At 37.1% G+C, this 17,395-nt stretch overlaps 3 protein-coding genes across 3 annotated transcripts; 1 reads left to right on the forward strand and 2 right to left on the reverse strand.

The window, feature by feature from the left end:
• Positions 1 to 157: 157 nt before the first annotated feature.
• Positions 158 to 5,595, reverse strand: LOC120007675 (serine/threonine-protein kinase PBS1-like). The gene is made up of 5 exons (XM_038858062.1): positions 5,142 to 5,595; positions 4,144 to 4,349; positions 3,055 to 3,244; positions 1,073 to 1,464; positions 158 to 962 (listed from the first exon to the last, which is right to left on the reverse strand). The coding sequence occupies exons 1-5, from the start codon at positions 5,257 to 5,259 to the stop codon at positions 489 to 491; spliced, it is 1,380 nt and encodes a 459-aa protein (XP_038713990.1). The 5' UTR covers positions 5,260 to 5,595; the 3' UTR covers positions 158 to 488.
• Positions 5,596 to 8,633: 3,038 nt separating this feature from the next.
• On the forward strand, positions 8,634 to 13,809 carry LOC120007698 (pyruvate dehydrogenase E1 component subunit beta-1, mitochondrial-like). The gene is made up of 15 exons (XM_038858094.1): positions 8,634 to 8,778; positions 8,975 to 9,083; positions 9,218 to 9,292; positions 9,684 to 9,764; positions 9,855 to 9,881; positions 10,113 to 10,175; positions 10,306 to 10,392; positions 11,209 to 11,334; positions 11,472 to 11,605; positions 11,693 to 11,765; positions 11,904 to 11,969; positions 12,480 to 12,518; positions 12,605 to 12,729; positions 12,927 to 13,041; positions 13,320 to 13,809. Exons 2-15 carry the CDS (start codon positions 9,060 to 9,062, stop codon positions 13,386 to 13,388), a joined length of 1,104 nt encoding a protein of 367 aa, XP_038714022.1. The 5' UTR covers positions 8,634 to 8,778; positions 8,975 to 9,059; the 3' UTR covers positions 13,389 to 13,809.
• Positions 13,810 to 14,427: 618 nt separating this feature from the next.
• On the reverse strand, positions 14,428 to 16,639 carry LOC120007699 (leucine-rich repeat protein 1-like). The gene is made up of 7 exons (XM_038858095.1): positions 16,259 to 16,639; positions 15,943 to 16,075; positions 15,652 to 15,723; positions 15,405 to 15,548; positions 15,238 to 15,318; positions 15,104 to 15,156; positions 14,428 to 14,605 (listed from the first exon to the last, which is right to left on the reverse strand). The coding sequence occupies exons 1-7, from the start codon at positions 16,329 to 16,331 to the stop codon at positions 14,550 to 14,552; spliced, it is 612 nt and encodes a 203-aa protein (XP_038714023.1). The 5' UTR covers positions 16,332 to 16,639; the 3' UTR covers positions 14,428 to 14,549.
• Between the last annotated feature and the right edge of the window lie 756 nt (positions 16,640 to 17,395).

Below are 17,395 nucleotides of genomic sequence, written 5' to 3' on the forward strand. Positions count from 1 at the left end.
TTTCATTTTTTATGCAAAACTAATCTTTTTATGACGTAACGTGGATGCAAAACCTACAAATGTTCTTGGTTTACTAGTCAGTTATCCGGTGGACAATTGGGTGGGTTCCACATTATAAAAAAAGATTACATTTGAGAAGAAATCTACAAGAGCAAGCACAGCATAACATCACCTCTCAAAACTTTTATAAATGTCTGCTCTGTTCCGCTTTTGCTCTCCTAGCAGATAATGTACACTCTCAATTATGCTTCTCATCACTGCCTTTGTCATATCATTATCATCATCTTCTTGTTCTGTGATGTCAAAAAGGACCTAAAAGATAAAAGAGAGAGAAAAGTTGACAACTTGCTGACACCAAGTTCCTTCAATAACAACCACCTTGGATGGACCAGCACAACAAAAGTTCAGCTTCAGTTTGTTCAGTCTGGTAAGAAAATGCTGCAGAAGAAGTGAATGGGGGAAATGGTGGCTAGAACTGTCACTTGCAACTACCCGTTATTGCCATCAAAACTGCCTTGCGCACTTTGTCTTCTTTTTTCTCGCCAGTTCTCTCCCCACGTCTTAGCCTCAGCAACAGCTCGTTCTCTATCTATATCCCTCTTTAACATCCTCGCAGTTTCTCTTGGGGAGTCCTCTTTCTCAGACCCATCCAAGTCCCATCTGCGTCCAGATCCTCCGCCTTCCTCATTCTTTAATATACTGCCACCTCTCTCATTTCTGTTTCTTTTCTCATCCCTATCACCTGAACCTCTGGGGCCATGAGAGCTCGGGTCATATGACTGGTTCGCCAGATAAGAGAGGGCAGTAACCACATCCCCGATGAGAGGACGAGCAGCCTGTTCTTGGATGCACATGGATGCCACAGCTAACGCTTGGTAAAGACCCCGTATTGGATAGCGACCTTCCAGCCATGGATCTACCAGTTTTGAGAACTTCTTGCGATCGTTGAACATTGGACGTGCCTGAATTGACATAAACCATTGCCAACACTCGATTATAAAATAAAACAAAGGTCTCCACTTCAGAGACGAGCAAACAAAACTATAAGGTATGAACCAGAGAAGTGTATTACCCAGTTAACAAGGTTCTGCTCCCCGTGGGGTTTGGTGCTGTCAATTGCTTTACGTCCAGTAATCAGCTCTAAGAAAACTACTCCAAAACTATAGACGTCAGATTTCACTGTAAGCTGTCCGGTCATGGCATATTCAGGGGCACAATAACCATAAGTACCCATAACTCTGGTGGAAACATGTGACTTGTCCCCAACAGGACCAAGCTTTGCAAGGCCAAAATCAGAAAGCTTTGGTTGAAAGCCTTCATCCAGTAATATGTTGGATGACTTGAAATCCCTATAAATTACTGGAGGGTTTGCTTTATCATGCAGGTACTCCAAACCTTTAGCAGCACCAGCAGCTATTTTCATTCTTGTGTTCCAATCTAGGGGTTCTTTATCAGGTGGAAGATCTGCACAAAGATAAATCAACTATTAATAAGTCGGAAAAATCAACAGCTGCTAGTTTTGCTTGGTCACTTGCGTAAACCAAGGATTGGTGCAAATACAATATGTTATGGGCTACCAATTTAACCAAAATTTTATCAAAAAAATCTGAATTACACAGATATTACTTTCCCTAACAACTGCCCATAGGCACAAACATGCTCATAATCATATTACCAATAGCAAAACTGCAAAAGGCATTTTGCACAAAGTTACAGGAGCAAAAGTCGCATCAAGTAGGATGATTCAGAAACCTTAATGCCTGGTCCTATTTAGTGTTTGATTGTGCACTGAAAATTTCTCAACAGGCAGAACTTCCATTACAACGTTTGGGAATCACAAAATTTAGTGCATTCAACAAAATGTTCATTGGACGAGCCATATGAGAGAAATTTGCCTCAATCTCAAATGCCAAAAAGCATGTTCATGTCACAAGCTGATCAAGTGTTCACACTAATATTGCATTTCACAAGCAGGGCAAGTGTCAGAAAAAAGGAAGTTGGAAACATCTCTTTCTGTTTTACCTTTGCCGCACATCATGCTTCACAAAACAAAATGTCACTACCTCTTTTGCAATTCTCGTTCATCATCATTCGAGCCTTTATCCCAAAAATTTGGGGTAGGCTCCATGAGTCTATGAGAAAATCAACAGGAATATACTATTGTGTTCCTTTCTGCTATTCATTTCTATTTAGAGTGTGTTTGGATTGAGGGATTTGGGGGGAAGGGAAGAGAAGGGAGGGGAGGGGGAGAGAAGGGAAGGGAGGGGAAGGGGGACTATTTTGGATAGATAAAAAAAAGAAGGAAAGAAAATTTGTTTAATTTACTAATTTATCCTTATTTTTATGTTAAAATATTATGTACAAGGGTAAAATAGATATTTAACTTACAAATGACTTAATTAGTAATCCATCCCCTCCAAATGACTCCATTTTGGAGAGAAAGAATTTTAACAAAAATTTAATGAAATCTTCCTCCCAAATCCCTCCCTTTAATTTTTAATAAACTATCCAAACAAGGGAATTTGAAGGAAACTCTATTTCCCTTCCTTTCCCTTCCCTCCAAATCCCTCAATCCAAACACACTCTTAAGATCATACTTTCGTCATCTCCTATTGAATCTATATCCATTCTTACTACTTCAAGCCATGTGCTTTTACGTATTCCTATTCGTTTCCTACACTCTCCCGTACAAATTTCCTCAATTCTCATCACCGCTGCACTGATACTTGCCCATAACATCTTAAAAGGTTTTCTTGCAACTTATCTTCAGACTTCAATCGACGCTACTCCTACATCTTTCAAGATTATACGGACTTCATATTTAGTGAACCATGTCTTTCAAGTACCACTCACCACCCGATATCTCACTGATAACCTCTCACTAAGAAAACAAAATATTCTTAGTTTGCATTCTCACCATCATGCCTTGAGAAAATTTTCTACCATACTTCCTAGGCTTTATTGCACAGGTGTACAATGACTTGGACCATGGAACATTTAAACAAGAAAAGGATAAAATCATAACTGGAGAGTCAAGACGAGAGAAAATGTTACCATGAAGGTGATCTTCCAAAGATCCCAAAGGCATAAACTCATAGACAAGGAGACGTTGATCCCCATCAGCACAGTAGCCAATCAAGTTCACTAAATTTGGATGATGAAGAAGGCTAAGCATGAGGACCTCAACTAAAAATTCCCTGTTACCTTGTAGACCATTTCTATCCAATTGTTTTACTGCAACATCCTGCAGCAGAAAACATAAAAAGTTTAGAGACACTAAAATCCACCTCAAACAAGGCCACTTGTTTGAGAAATAGGTATTTCATTGATCCTTCAATTTAATAAGGATATAGACAAGCAGAAGACTTCATTAGAGTTTTCAAACACTCTATAAAGGATAGAATGAAGGCACCTATTTTCAGCCCTACATTGATTACATTTCTGAATGAATCTATACCCATCCTATGTGAAATCAAATTAAAATTGCTGTAAGAAAATCCCCAAAGAAGCCATGAAAGCCGTAAAGCAATGACCATGGAGCATGTCGAACAGTTCCAATTTTGCAAAAAAAAAAAAGTAAAAAAGAAATAGGAGAGTCAACGACTTGGGGGAACACAACTATTCTGGCTCCTAAGTCACCAACTAAATTGCTCCAGTAGATTACTAACAGGATTATATCATCTCCACAGTCTTGAAAGAGCGCCAAAAATGCACAGCTTATAAAATCAGTGGAAAGAGTTTCATTAGAAACCATAGCAAGGCATTTACAATTTTTCAATCCAGACTTCATTGTCAGGTAGTTTTACTGTAGGTAGACATAGCATAGTTTTAAGAAGTTATCATGGGAATAAATTTTTGTGGATTGATAGAATTGGTCATGGGCAATGAATTACTGCATTACAAAAGAAACTTTAAAAAAACCATTTCTAAAGAAAATTACTATTAACGATTGTCGTATTTCTGCTTGAATTTTCAATTTGAGTTCTATGATTTTTTTTCTAGCGGGCTAAAAAAATTGTATTGTCAACGGAAAAATGAAAAGGGCAAGGCGCTGGTCAATCTAGGTATAAATCACGATCTTCTACTAATACCATCAAATTTGAATTGTGAAAAAAAAGAAGAAGATATATTTGAATAGTTTACCTGACCAGTGCTTTCCAGTCGTCCCTTATATACACGTCCAAATCCTCCTTCTCCTAAGAAACACTCTTGCCTGAAATTCTTAGTTGCAGCAGCAAGCTCACCAAAAGTAAATGTTGGAGCAGTAATTTGGACAGGCAGACCATCCCTTGCACCAGGTAGTTCCCTCTTAGACCCTCCATTGCTTCTTGATCTGAGCCTTTCTACTCCTGTAAAAACAACCAAAACAAAGAAGTGCAGATCAATAATCATCATTCTGTCGAAAAGTCAAATAACCATGGAGCCAAGAAGTAAAGAGCTTGGATATATCTGCTTTGGATCGAATTATCCAAGGAAGGTCTATCAACTATTAAGCCATGACTCCAGTAAGATACACAATGGAGTGTGGCAGTCCTAGTCAGCAAAATCTATATTTTGCCAAATTGAGAATGGTTTTATGACACAAATTAATAGGCAAACATGTGGCTCGGTGGTAAAATTACATAGGTACAACTAGAGGTCACAACTTTAATTCCTAGAATCAATCTCTCCACGTATTATGTGGGGGTAAAGCCAACGTACATCCTAACTATCCCGACCCGGTACTCTACGAGAGGCTTGTGCACCATGACTGTCCGTCACGACCCCATCCACTGCGAGAGGCTTGTGCGCGGGATTTGTTGACCTTTTTTTTGTACTTGCCAGTTATATGAGTTCTCATTTCACTAAAAGAAAGTAGTACTCTTTCTAAACCGAATGTAAAATCAGCAGGGGTCTACTTCAAACACCAAAAACTCTAGAGCTCTAAAATTGCATCACAATTACTACCCACACAGCAGTCATCAATTGGAATTATTCAATAAAGATCCTATCACCAATTCATCATTTTGTTCTACTTCAAAATTAAAGAAAATCAGGAATTCAGGACTACGCAGATCGGATCAATCAATAACAGTGAATATCCGATCACAACAAACCAATACAAGTTAAAAAGGAAAATCAAAGAGTGATGAGATACTAACCAGAAGATAATCTGTAAACGTGAGGGGAGACTGTTGTCTGGCCTTGTTTTGCATCATCATTATCTCGCAATGGATTCAGTTTCTCCTCTCTTGAATCGAAACAAGGGAAACAACCCATCTCCTAAAATCAATCAAACCTTCCAAATCCTTACACCTCCAACGACTTGGCAGATTTATCCCAAAAAACCCAATTAACAGTTCACCTCATAATCCTATCATCCACGAAAATCCCATCAAAATTGGAAACGAAACCAGTCCAATTCCTCCTTCCTCTCCCCGATCAGATTAGAACACCAATAGAAATCACGCCCACATACACAAACCAGTCAAAAAAAATAAAAATATATTTTATCGATTAAAGAAGAAGAAGAAGAAAACAAGAGCACTTGATTCCTGGTAGAACGAAAATGATAATTCAGCAGCAAAAGAGAGCTGGAACAAGCCGGCTTTTTTTTACACACTCTTTACTGTACATATAAGAGCTCTCTCTCTGTGACTCTGTCTCTCGTCTCTGTTTGACCAAAACACCAAAAAACAAAAACAAAAGACGCTAACGCGGAAAGATCTCATAGAAACTGATAATATTTTTGTTTTACCTTTCTACAATCTTCCATCATCGTACCTACACCGCACGACGCCCACAACTTTCTGGTCAACGAAAACAGAATTTGAGAAGTTGGTGTTGTCAATGACTCAAATGAGTTCCTGTGAAAATAACACAGCAAAACTCCCACATCGGTTGTGTGAGTTCCTCTTAAGTAGTATATAAGTTCTCTCTACCACACATCTTTTTACCTGTGATGTAATACTCATGGGTGGTGTGTGTAGTTGTTCTTGCATCTGCTTAGGTTGTAGTTCGAAAAAACAAAAACGGCAGTAGCCTGTGTGTGTGATGTTGGTAGCAGTTTCCTGTGAAAATAACACAGCAAAACTCCCACATCGGTTGTGTGAGTTCCTCTTAAGTAGTATATAAGTTCTCTCTACCACACATCTTTTTGCCTGTGATGTAATACTCATGGATGGTGTGTGTAGTTGTTCTTGCATCTGCTTAGGTTGTAGTTCGAAAAAAAATGACTCAAATGATAGATTTTTCAAAACCTCATTTGGTGGCTGCTTTCAAAGCATTGTTTACCATCAATTTTTCCTTGAGAATTTCGGATATTCTTATCATCTTATGTTCTTCTTTCAAGCTCCAATCCAAATTAAGTGGTTGAACAACATTGCCAAACCTTATAAGTGACTTTTAGTCTCACACATAATTCAAGTGATTAGTATACCAAACAAAAGTCCCGTTCATCTTATACATATAACGCATTTTCGTCCAAAACGGATATTATCACTTTGATGGGTTTAGATTGGAAAATAACATAAAATAGAATAAACGTTACTGTTTGCACTATTTTTTTTCCCTAATTTTGGAGGGGCACTACAAATGGGCGACCGACATTATTCCAACAAACACTAATGAGCTTCCATAATTCTTCCAACAAAGACAATGCATACAACTAGCTAGATTCTAGAGTAAAAAAAAGGTTACTGGGGTTACTTTAAGAATCATTGTTTTGATGAAAAAGAAGGTTGCCTATTTACCTCTGTGTTTAGTGCACAACCCAAAATAAAAATATTGGAGCACTAGAATTAGATCAAGTTGGGAAGTGTATATATATATATATATATATATATATATATATATATATATATATATATATATCTTTATTTCGGTAGGTGTATTAGGGTTAGAAGATTTTTGCATATCACTCAAGAAGCTCCACATAGAAGTGATCAACAGTTCAACACACATACAACTCTCACTTGGTTATAGACTTATAGTGGCAATCAAGTCATCAACCATCCACACCCAGCTTATATAAGCCATGCATCTTCATACGTTTTCCTTAATTTAAAAATTGAACTGTAGGCCAGGTATCGCACAACCAGAGAGCATGGTCGATTGGTCGTACTATGGGTCCTCACATGTTCTTGACATTTTGTAGTACACAGTCCTTGGGCCCCTTTTCCAGCTCAATGACTCGACTGAAATAGGTTGAAAAGCCCACCTCATTTGGATGGCCCAGTCTGTCTGGATGTGACCAAAGTTAAAGCACATAACAAGATGTGACAAAAATAAGTGCATACCAATATTTAAAAAAGGCCAATGCAGGGCAGGGCCCACTATGATCCAATTATTATTATTATTATATGATATGAGTGTAAATTCGAATATTAACTTAACACGTAGATAAATTTTTCACTTGATGATAAAGATAAGATGAGCCAAAATCCAACGCATGACCACAATTATATTGTTTTCAGTAAGAATCGAACTCAAGAGTTTCGAAATTCATACTATTTGATTCCAGAAAAATTCACCAAATAAACTATTATTCAAGTAGTTACCAATATTATTTTTCCCTCCCGAGAAATATATGAATCGGGCACTTCAGTTTGTAGACGACCAATACTGTTCATCAAAATGAAGTCTGGTGGACGAAATTTCCTTCAAATACTTTAATGGTTCAGACAACGTGCAATTCTGTCTCTGCTTCTCTGCACGTGTTTAACATGACAAGAGAACAAGGCAGCACACAAAAATCAACAAAGTTTAATAGAAGGGAGAGCATACCGTCAAGAAATATCACTATCCACATCAAATTAAGTAAACAAATTTTTTTACTTATTTTAGAGAATAAGTACAGAGAATTAGTCAAAAATAGGGCATGCATGAGATTATCTTTTTTATTTTATAGGCGTTTTGAAGCGCATCTATTGGGATGTCTCTTATCCCAGTTCTTGAGTCTATTAACATAGAATATTTATTTGATCTCGAAGTTGAGATTGTTACACTATGAGGGTTTGTCCTCATTTGATTTTATGGTTTGTATTTGATTATTCCTGAATTCACGCTAGGTAATTGCCTCCTCCCTGTGTTGACGCACTCTAAAACATGACATTTTTTATTCACCTTATAATAATTTTTTTTAGACAAAAACCAAAATCGGAAAGAGGATCACAAACCCTAAACCCTAAACATGACATTTTTTATTCACCTTATAATAATTTTTTTTAGACAAAAACCAAAATCGGAAAGAGGATCACAAATTTGAAGGTATTTCTTTGGCTTTTTTAGACAAAAACCAAAATCGGAAAGAGGATCACAACATGCCTACCCTATCTCCGCAAAAACGTGCCTACCAACCATCTTACACCCACCTTATAATAATTTTTTCTACTTGAAGTTTAATGTCCTCGAACGTCACTCTGAGTCAGTTCGTCATTTTTGACCATCATAGTCATAGTGGACCACATTTCCCATAATACCCCTCGTAACCTCAAATGTAGTTACCATCGTACCCATCTAGGGCCACGTGTCTAATCCGAAGAAAAAGGAGTAGCTAGCAGCACAACGAGGAATGTTTTGAATGCATCACACCTAAGTAAGAACTGTGGATCTTTACCAAAATATATATATATATATATATAATCATCGCAGACGTCTGATTCCCATCTAACGGCTCGTGAAATTCTGATCGGTTGCTTTTGACGGTGTAGATTGCACCAGAAGAGTACAAGACTAGTGGGAGTGGTTACTCTCTTCGCTTCCATTTCACATCTCGTCGTCGATCGGATCCGGCTCCAGGTAATTTAGCGGTGGTTGCTCCTCCTGAATCTGCTTAAAACGATTGATTCTACTCTTCTTTCTGTTGTATGAATCTGGATTAGTTTATTTTAATCGATTTCATTTGCGATTTTGACCTTCTTCATAGTTTTTTTTTTTTTATTATTATTAATTTCCCTTTGGATTTTGGATTCTATATCGTCTGTTTGTGCTGTAATTTGGTTAGTGTGCCGAATTCTTGGAGGTTCAATTGATTAAGTTTAATCTGGTGATTAAAGCAGCGTTCTGTTAAAGAAGAAGAGATGTGGGGGGTTGTTAGTCAAAAGGTGGGTGTTCGAAGCTCTTCCGTTCTGGTATCTGATACCAGTTTATTTTATTTTATTTTATTTAGTTTATTATCTCATCGTTTCATTTCATCAAATCTGTGATGACTTTGACGTGGCTTGCGTTTGTTGTTCAGGTTTTAGCGCAGTCCTTGCAACGCCTTCGCCCTGCAGCATCAGCATGGAGAGGTTTTGCCTCTGGAACAAAAGAGGTAAATGCAGCTTCGATTGTATGATTGTTGTATTTGATTTACATCACTGTGACTGAGAATTTGATTACTTTACTTGTTGTTCATCTTTCACTTTGTCACTGTGATCATGGTTGTTGAGTATCATCAGTGTTTATGTTAGTTGTTTCATATGAGTAGTCCTATTTATTCTTCGTGATATTTTCTTTTGGCCTGTCCTACAAGGGTTAGGCTACCGATCCTTTTTGAGTTCCCAGTTGGTTTCTTTGTTTCGATTATGTTAAAATTTTAGAAGTGTCCTCTTCCAATACAGTTCCTTAAACGTATGCCTCACCCTTTTGGAAGCTCTACAATTCCTTACCTTTCTTAAAAGCATTATTTTTTCCTTATGCTGTTGAAGAACATTTCTCTGCAGATTAATGTGAGAGAGGCTCTAAACTCTGCACTTGACGAAGAAATGTCAGCTGATCCTAAGGTCTTTTTGATGGGTGAAGAGGTGAGGAACAGGGAATTGGAATTATCTCTCTGACAGTTTAGTTGTAGGTTTTTTGTTCTAATGATTCTTTTTATATTCGTTCAAGAGCAGGTTGGAGAATATCAAGGTGCATACAAGGTTAGACTTCTCAAATATGAATTTGTGATTTCAGATTTTTTTTGAAGATCTTTCATGCATTTTTAGGTTCAATTCCTAGAAACAGCAATGTGGAGTAAGATCTGTGTACAGTTTGTATGTTCCCGGCCCTGTCCACTACAGGATCATTGTGCACGTGTTATTTACTTTTTACCTTTCATGCATTTTTAGTGTTTTGATCAACCACTTGCTTTTCTTATCTGTGATGTTTAGATTTCCAAGGGGCTATTGGAAAAGTATGGCCCTGAGAGAGTTCTTGATACCCCAATTACAGAGGTTAGTGTAGTTTCTTGTCAATTCTGTGTCCAATGACAAACAAATGCACAGATGATGCTAAGATTGTTGTTGTGGCTTTTTTAAGGTGTTATGCGCTGATACTTCTGACCGGGATTCATTTTTCTTACAGGCTGGTTTTACAGGGATCGGAGTTGGTGCTGCATACTATGGTCTTAAGCCTATTGTGGAGTTTATGACGTTCAACTTCTCAATGCAGGTTGGCAGATTTGTATATTGAATTTGTTCTCTCAATACATTTTTCATAAAAGGGCCCCTTTTTAATTTAATTGATATGCTTGAAGTTTTGTAAACAAATATATAAAGGCTGAGATTGATGGCTTAAGACCGTTAACCTTGTTGTTGAATGTGTAATTTGTAGTTGTGTTTCCAAGTACTGTATTAGTTGGCCAAATTGCTATTCTACTCAGAATGTTATTCTAAGGAGTTATTAATTGTTAAAGCTGTATCAGGGCTTGAGATCTTTCGCTGTTGAGAAAAGAAATCGGAATGTTTACATGTTGATGATGTTATTTATCTCGTTAAAAGCATCTTATGGCTTGTTTTCTTTAAGTTGCTCAGGGTGCCCAAAATTGAGTTTTACTTGGGTGTAATGCATATTGAAGAAGAAATAATTTAGTTTGCTTTGTTTTGAATAATTTTTAACTTGAAGAGGACTGAAGAGTTATTCCACCCCCCACCCCTGCCCGCCCTTTTCTCTATAAACAGATAACCTCCTGAGTATAATATGGAAGTCTTTTCATTTATAATCTACCAAACCCTTGAGGTTAAATTTCACTTGTGTGTCTGCTGGGAAGAGTGCATTTGCTTGCTTCTTCCTCTTAGGGTGTTTGCTTGCTTCTGCCATTGTATGAACCTGAATTGTTCCCTTAATTTAGTAAAATGTATTGGCATGTGTTCTATTACTGTTTGCTTGATGTTTAGATTTCTATTCTTGGAATTAAATTATTGTAGTATTCTATTGGACTACTACTAATAAATTTCATAATTATCCCTGTTCTCGCTTGTTCCGCAGGCAATCGATCACATTATAAATTCTGCTGCAAAATCAAACTACATGTCTGCTGGCCAGATATCTGTACCAATTGTTTTCAGAGGACCCAATGGTGCTGCTGCTGGAGTTGGTGCCCAACATTCGCATGTATGATCTTATCCCCTTGTCATCTTTTTAATAATAACCTCCCACGTGCCCTGCATCTTGCTCACTCTCTTCTCTCTCTCTCCCTCCTGGGTATGCTTATTAGTTTTCCCTTTTTATCCCTCTTGTTTATTGTGCAGTGTTACGCAGCATGGTATGCCTCTTGCCCTGGTTTGAAAGTGCTATCCCCGTATTCATCTGAAGATGCCCGTGGACTGCTAAAAGCTGCAATAAGGGACCCAGATCCTGTTGTTTTTCTTGAAAATGAGTTATTGTAAGTAATTTATTGTTGGCTGGTTTTTTGTACTGAGCTATTTTATGTCTTTGCTGTTATTTTACGTTGACTTTTGTTTTGATTCAGGTATGGTGAGTCCTTCCCCGTTTCTGATGAGGTACTTGATTCCAGCTTTTGCATTCCGATAGGGAAAGCTAAGGTATGACTCTCTCCTAATGAATTATTTTTGAAATATGTTATTGTTTTGACACTTTGGTAGTTATGTTGTTTTTTTTAAATACCTTGTTGTATGACAAGTTCTCTCGATTCCACCTCGAAATTGGCTCTTCTTTGACAGATTGAGAGGGAAGGAAAGGATGTGACAATTACAGCATTTTCGAAAATGGTTGGCTATGCGCTCAAGGTTTGTGTGCAATGTTTGGTTCCTCATAGAATATATCTGACAGTTATGTGGTTCTTAATCGTAACTGTCAAAGAAAGTTTTTATGAATTCTGGTCAAGGAGGAACTGAAACAATTTCTTGAACCTCAAAGGAGAAAGATAGGTGAGAGGAATGTGTGGCTTGCTAGTTGCTACCATATGCACCATTGTTAGTGAGGATACCGTGGTTCACAGCTTTACCACTCATTCTTTGATCCAATGTTGTCTAAATGCCAGGCTAGGTGCATCTTTCAATTTTGCACCAAGCTGTTGTTTTTCCTACTCCTGCCTTTTCTTTGAAATTTTTATTCCAACAAGGGAACGGAACTTAAAACACGCCAGCATGTAGCAATGTTTAATTTAGTTGCTAGCAGTTGAGTTCTTTAACTTAGAAAGTTTCTCTTGGTGCTTATTTGAAATTTGCAACCTATCGTATTTGAGCTGCTTCCGGATTGGTCTTTCTTTTCCATGACACAAATTTCTTATTGTCCAGGCAGCAGAGACACTTGAGAAAGAGGGAATTAGTGCTGAGGTAAATTGATGCTAGATGGAACACAAAGTTATCATAAATTGGTGTTTCTGATAGGAGGGTGATAGTAACTGATCTTGTTAATGCAGGTTATAAACTTACGTTCCATTAGGCCACTGGATAGGGCCACAATCAATTCTTCTGTCAGGAAAACCGGCAGACTGGTAACAGTTGAAGAAGGATTTCCTCAGCATGGTGTTGGAGCTGAAATCTGGTTTGTATTTTTCCTTCAATTATTATGTGGGGGGGGGGGGGGGGGGTCTGCATACATCATTACATCCTACTTGTCTCTGACCCGCCCCACTGCGGGAGCCTTGTGCACGGTATTGTTTACCTTTTTTAATTCTTCCTTCGATATTTTCACTTCTGAAAGTAATCAGGGCACCATATTCTGTTTCTTATTCTTAACAGCACATCTGTAGTTGAGGACAGCTTTGGTTATCTTGATGCCCCGGTTGAGAGAATCACTGGAGCTGATGTTCCCATGCCATACGCTGCCAATCTTGAGAGAATGGCTGTCCCACAGGTCAACTCTCTTCTCTTTTTTTACTGCTAGAATACTTTTACAAGCTGCTGTGGATCAAGGCACTCCATTTGTCACATTTTTTTTTTTTCTCTTTCCCTTTCAACGTATTGGGGCGGTAATAAGTGTTCTTTCTATACAATAGCCATATCGCATATGCATGCTGGGAGCTGTGTCCATTGGAATTGGTCCATTGGAATGCTTTCTACTAGTAGAGGCTTCAGGTCGTCCTAGTGCTAATTATTTTGCATTGAATACTCTTCGGATTTTGGGTTTTGTAGGTTGAAGATATAGTCCGTGCGGCCAAGAGAGCTTGCTACAGATCTGTCCCAATGGCAGCAACTGCCTAAAAGACTCTTAAAACTGTCTTATTGCTATCTTTTCAATCCAGGTTGGTTCTACGTGGCTGCATTCTTCTTTAAGTGCATCTCCTGTCACATATAAGCCATACAGTATATGCAAGACTTTGCCTAAAGTCTAGGCCTCCATCATGTGTAATAATCTTGTTTTTCTCTCCCCACTCCCAACTTTTTTTTTTCTTTTCTGGAAATGGAGTCATTGTACATTTTTTTTAACCTTCGCCAACACTTTTGGGGAGGAATTGGTCATCGAATAACTCGGAGAAGAGAAGGAAGAGATGGCGGGAAATTTTGTGGCTTTGTTGTGTTAATTCGTTGAGTTACGTAGGAATGATACTATTACTATAGTTGGAAGCAAAAATTCACATTTTAATTTGGACTGCTGTTCTAGTCCTCCTTTCTGATCCGAGAAGTGCTGTCGCTGCTCTTTCCGAGATTGTTTTCTGATAAATATTTTGTCTAGCTTGATCAGTTCATGGCCTGAAGGGGTGAGACGATATATTTTCTGCCTTGGGGTATGCTCTATAATCTCGTAAGAGAGATGCATTGCAGGATGATCCGAGATGGTAGATTTTCTTGAATGAATTTTTCGTCAGAAAATTTGTATCAAACCGAGTTAATCATCAAACTGATTGATTGATCAATTATTGTCTAATTATTGTCTAATATATGTTAGTGAGGACTAATCGAGAACCAAAAAAAAAAAAAAAAACTAAACCATCAATAATCATCGATCGGTTAATTGATTGTACACACCCTACTTTCAAGGAAAAAAAAAACCTTGAATAAAAAAATGTAATTGGAGAGGTCAACTTAATAACTTAATATTTATTTATTTATTAGTGATAATTCATTTCCCGTTTCTTGGTCCTTATTCTTCTAGTTCTTTCAATCAAATTGAATTCACAAAAGACGCCTTAAACGAAGAGGAATTTTGTATTTTGTATATGTGTGTACGTATATATATATAAAGAGAGAGAAGATTATTTTATTTTTCTGACGAAAAATAAATAAGAGTTTGATAGTTGTCTTTGGGCCATTTAAACTTCACGCACAGTTTTCATTTTCTTCTGCAATAGGAAAATATATATGAGAAATCCCAGTCTTATTTAGTAATATTACACCCACATAGAAGTAGTGGTAGAGTCATATTCAATTCATCAAGCTTTTAGATTTTGGATCTTGCAAGAATGTGGTCACTATTGCTCCTGCAAAAATTTGAAGAAAAAAAATAATAATAAATTTAAGTATCATATATAAATATATAATATTCACATTTGATAATATAAACAATAAATCAATCAATCAATAAAGCCCATGAACTGGCCCAATTAAGAATGGAGATTGGGGAGTCATTATTAATATTGAAGCAGATAAAATTAGAACGGTAAAGCTATGTATCTCTAACAAATTTAATCATAATAACATGTAATTAGACAACGTAAAGATGAAAGTCAATGTAATTAGACAACTGCAGCGTTACGTATTCCTAACAAATTTAGTTATAATCATACATAACATGTAATTAGACAACATAATAACGAAAGTCAATGTAATTAGACAACGTCTTAATGAAATTTAATGTAATTAAAGAACGTAATAACGAAAATCAATGTAATTAGATAATGTAATATTATTATGACCGGTTATAGAAGAAATTGTTAGGGATATATAGAGTTTTCGAAATTCAAGTTAATCAGGTTTACCTGTTGAATTTTTGGAACGCACTGTCCCAGCCAAATTATTTTGAGAGACATCCCTGACAAAATAATTAACCAAGTATCAGCAAAACATACATAATCTTTATATATTTGTATAAGAAAAATGGGGGTTAACTCACAGGATCCTCAAATTTCCATATTGAACGAGATTAATGACACCTAATGGCAATGTTCCAGTCAAATAGTTACTGTTTAATCTCCTGCAAGAACACATTAATGCAAAATAATAAAAATAATAATTTGTTTACTTGATTTAAATTAAAGGTTAAGGATATTGGTATTTTACAAAAATCTCAAATTGATCAAGTTTCCGATGGATGATGGGATCACTCCAGAGAGCCGGTTCTGATAAAGGTCCAAGCTGACCAAGCTTGTTAAGTTGCCAAGTTCAGCTGGAATTGTGCCATTGATCTTGTTCGCATAAACCTCCCTGTGTGACACTATACAGTATCAGAAAATTTGTTCTAGAAGTTCTCTAATCCGCATTTTAAATCCGCACGAGAGAATTCCTAAATAAGACAGTGTGGACTTACAAGTACTGAAGATGGGTTAAGAGGCCAAGTTGAGGAATAAGTGGGCCTGAGAGTCCAGCATTGCCGAGGTCACTTCAATGAAGAAAAGGGGAATTCTAATATGAGAAGACAAACATGGAAGTCAAGCGGAAATGATACAGATCCAAATTGGAATTCCAGTTATCTCCGCTGTTCACTGGAATTCAAAATGGACGCACAGGATTCACATGAAATCCTGTGCGTACAACTTAGTAGTTGAGATAATTGAATATCAGATCAAGTGAAGTGAGGATAGAGAGAAACACAGCATACACTCTTGTAACGTTGTTATTTGAGTTGCAAGTGACGTGAAACCAAGTACATGGGTTGACGAGTGTCGGATCCCAGCTCTGGAGGACCATGTTTGGGTCTTTCAGTTTTACTTTCCAGGAATTCAGAACATCACCTGTTCATAAAACAAATCAAATCAAATCAATGAAGCTCGGGAGGACGGAAATATATACATAGCAACTTAGAAATCCAAGAACAAATAAGCTTTGGTTGGGATGATGAATTTGACTGTAGTAACTCCTTCTAAATATAGGAGGTCGCACGCTCAGCAGTTACATAGAGTTGCGCGCATAAATACCTTCGAAGCTGCAATTGACTTGAAGAACCGCAACAGCAGCAAATAACAGAGAAACAAGCATTCGTGACGCCATCTCGAGCTTTAGCGATGACTAGTGGAAGAGAATTGGTAATGGAGGAGGATATGTTATATAGTAGTGAAGAGATCAAGTATCAGCATTGCTAGATGACTTGTTGAAGGAAGTTTGCAATATCCAAGATGGTTCCTTCATTTGTAGGACTTTGAAGAATTCAAAGGGGTTGATTGACCAAGTCAGTCATCTACAAAATGAGAATCCCATTCAAGGATTTGTCCATTTGAATACTCTCTAATTGACTTACGGGCTCCACTGCAATTACATTTCAATTAAAGAAGCAATAAGAAGAATCTTGGTTCCGGCTGCCGCTCAAAGTAAACACCACATGATACATATATTTGACCTTCCGTTGCAAGAATGATAAAAGAGCCCAGTTGGTATCTCAATTATTCTAGCTAATTACCGCGTTAGACGTATAGGATTCAAATGAATTCGCGAGTTATACATGTCTCACATGATGCAAATGAAATCATACGCGTACAACTCAACAAATAAGATAACTAGAAGGAAAAAGAAAGACTATAGCCAAAATCCTTCTCACCATTGCTTGGATGCTTTTGGCTGGATGTTGAGATTCTTATCATAACTGTTTAGATATTAATTTCTATGGTAGATTAAGAAAAAAATACAAACTAGGGGTCAACTTAATGGGGAAAAAAAAAATAAGACTTGGTACATCTCATCTTCCAGAAGGTCCATTTCATTGACAGTCGTAAATTTCTTTTTATTTTATTTTATGTTTATCGAAAAATCTGGGAACTAATTTATTAACCAACATAATTTAGCATGAGTTGAAATTTGAAAACCGGACTAGGCAGAAGTCCAAGCCTCTGCAAGACTGCAATGGTGTTGAACGATGAGAGTAAAAGCACTGCTAATTAAATTTAAAAATTCTCACAGATCAACATGTAAAATGCAAATATAATCTCTTTTAAGCTTTCACATTGTTTGACGGTTGTTGGTTTACTGCTTTTAAGCTTCTCAGATACAGCCCAGATATGTGTCAGATACGTGTCCTATATTTTATTTTATTTTAAGTGGACACGACTCGGATACGTTGT

Source organism: Tripterygium wilfordii, chromosome 10 (assembly GCF_013401445.1).
Source record: "Tripterygium wilfordii isolate XIE 37 chromosome 10, ASM1340144v1, whole genome shotgun sequence".
Taxonomy (NCBI): Eukaryota; Viridiplantae; Streptophyta; class Magnoliopsida; order Celastrales; family Celastraceae; genus Tripterygium; species Tripterygium wilfordii.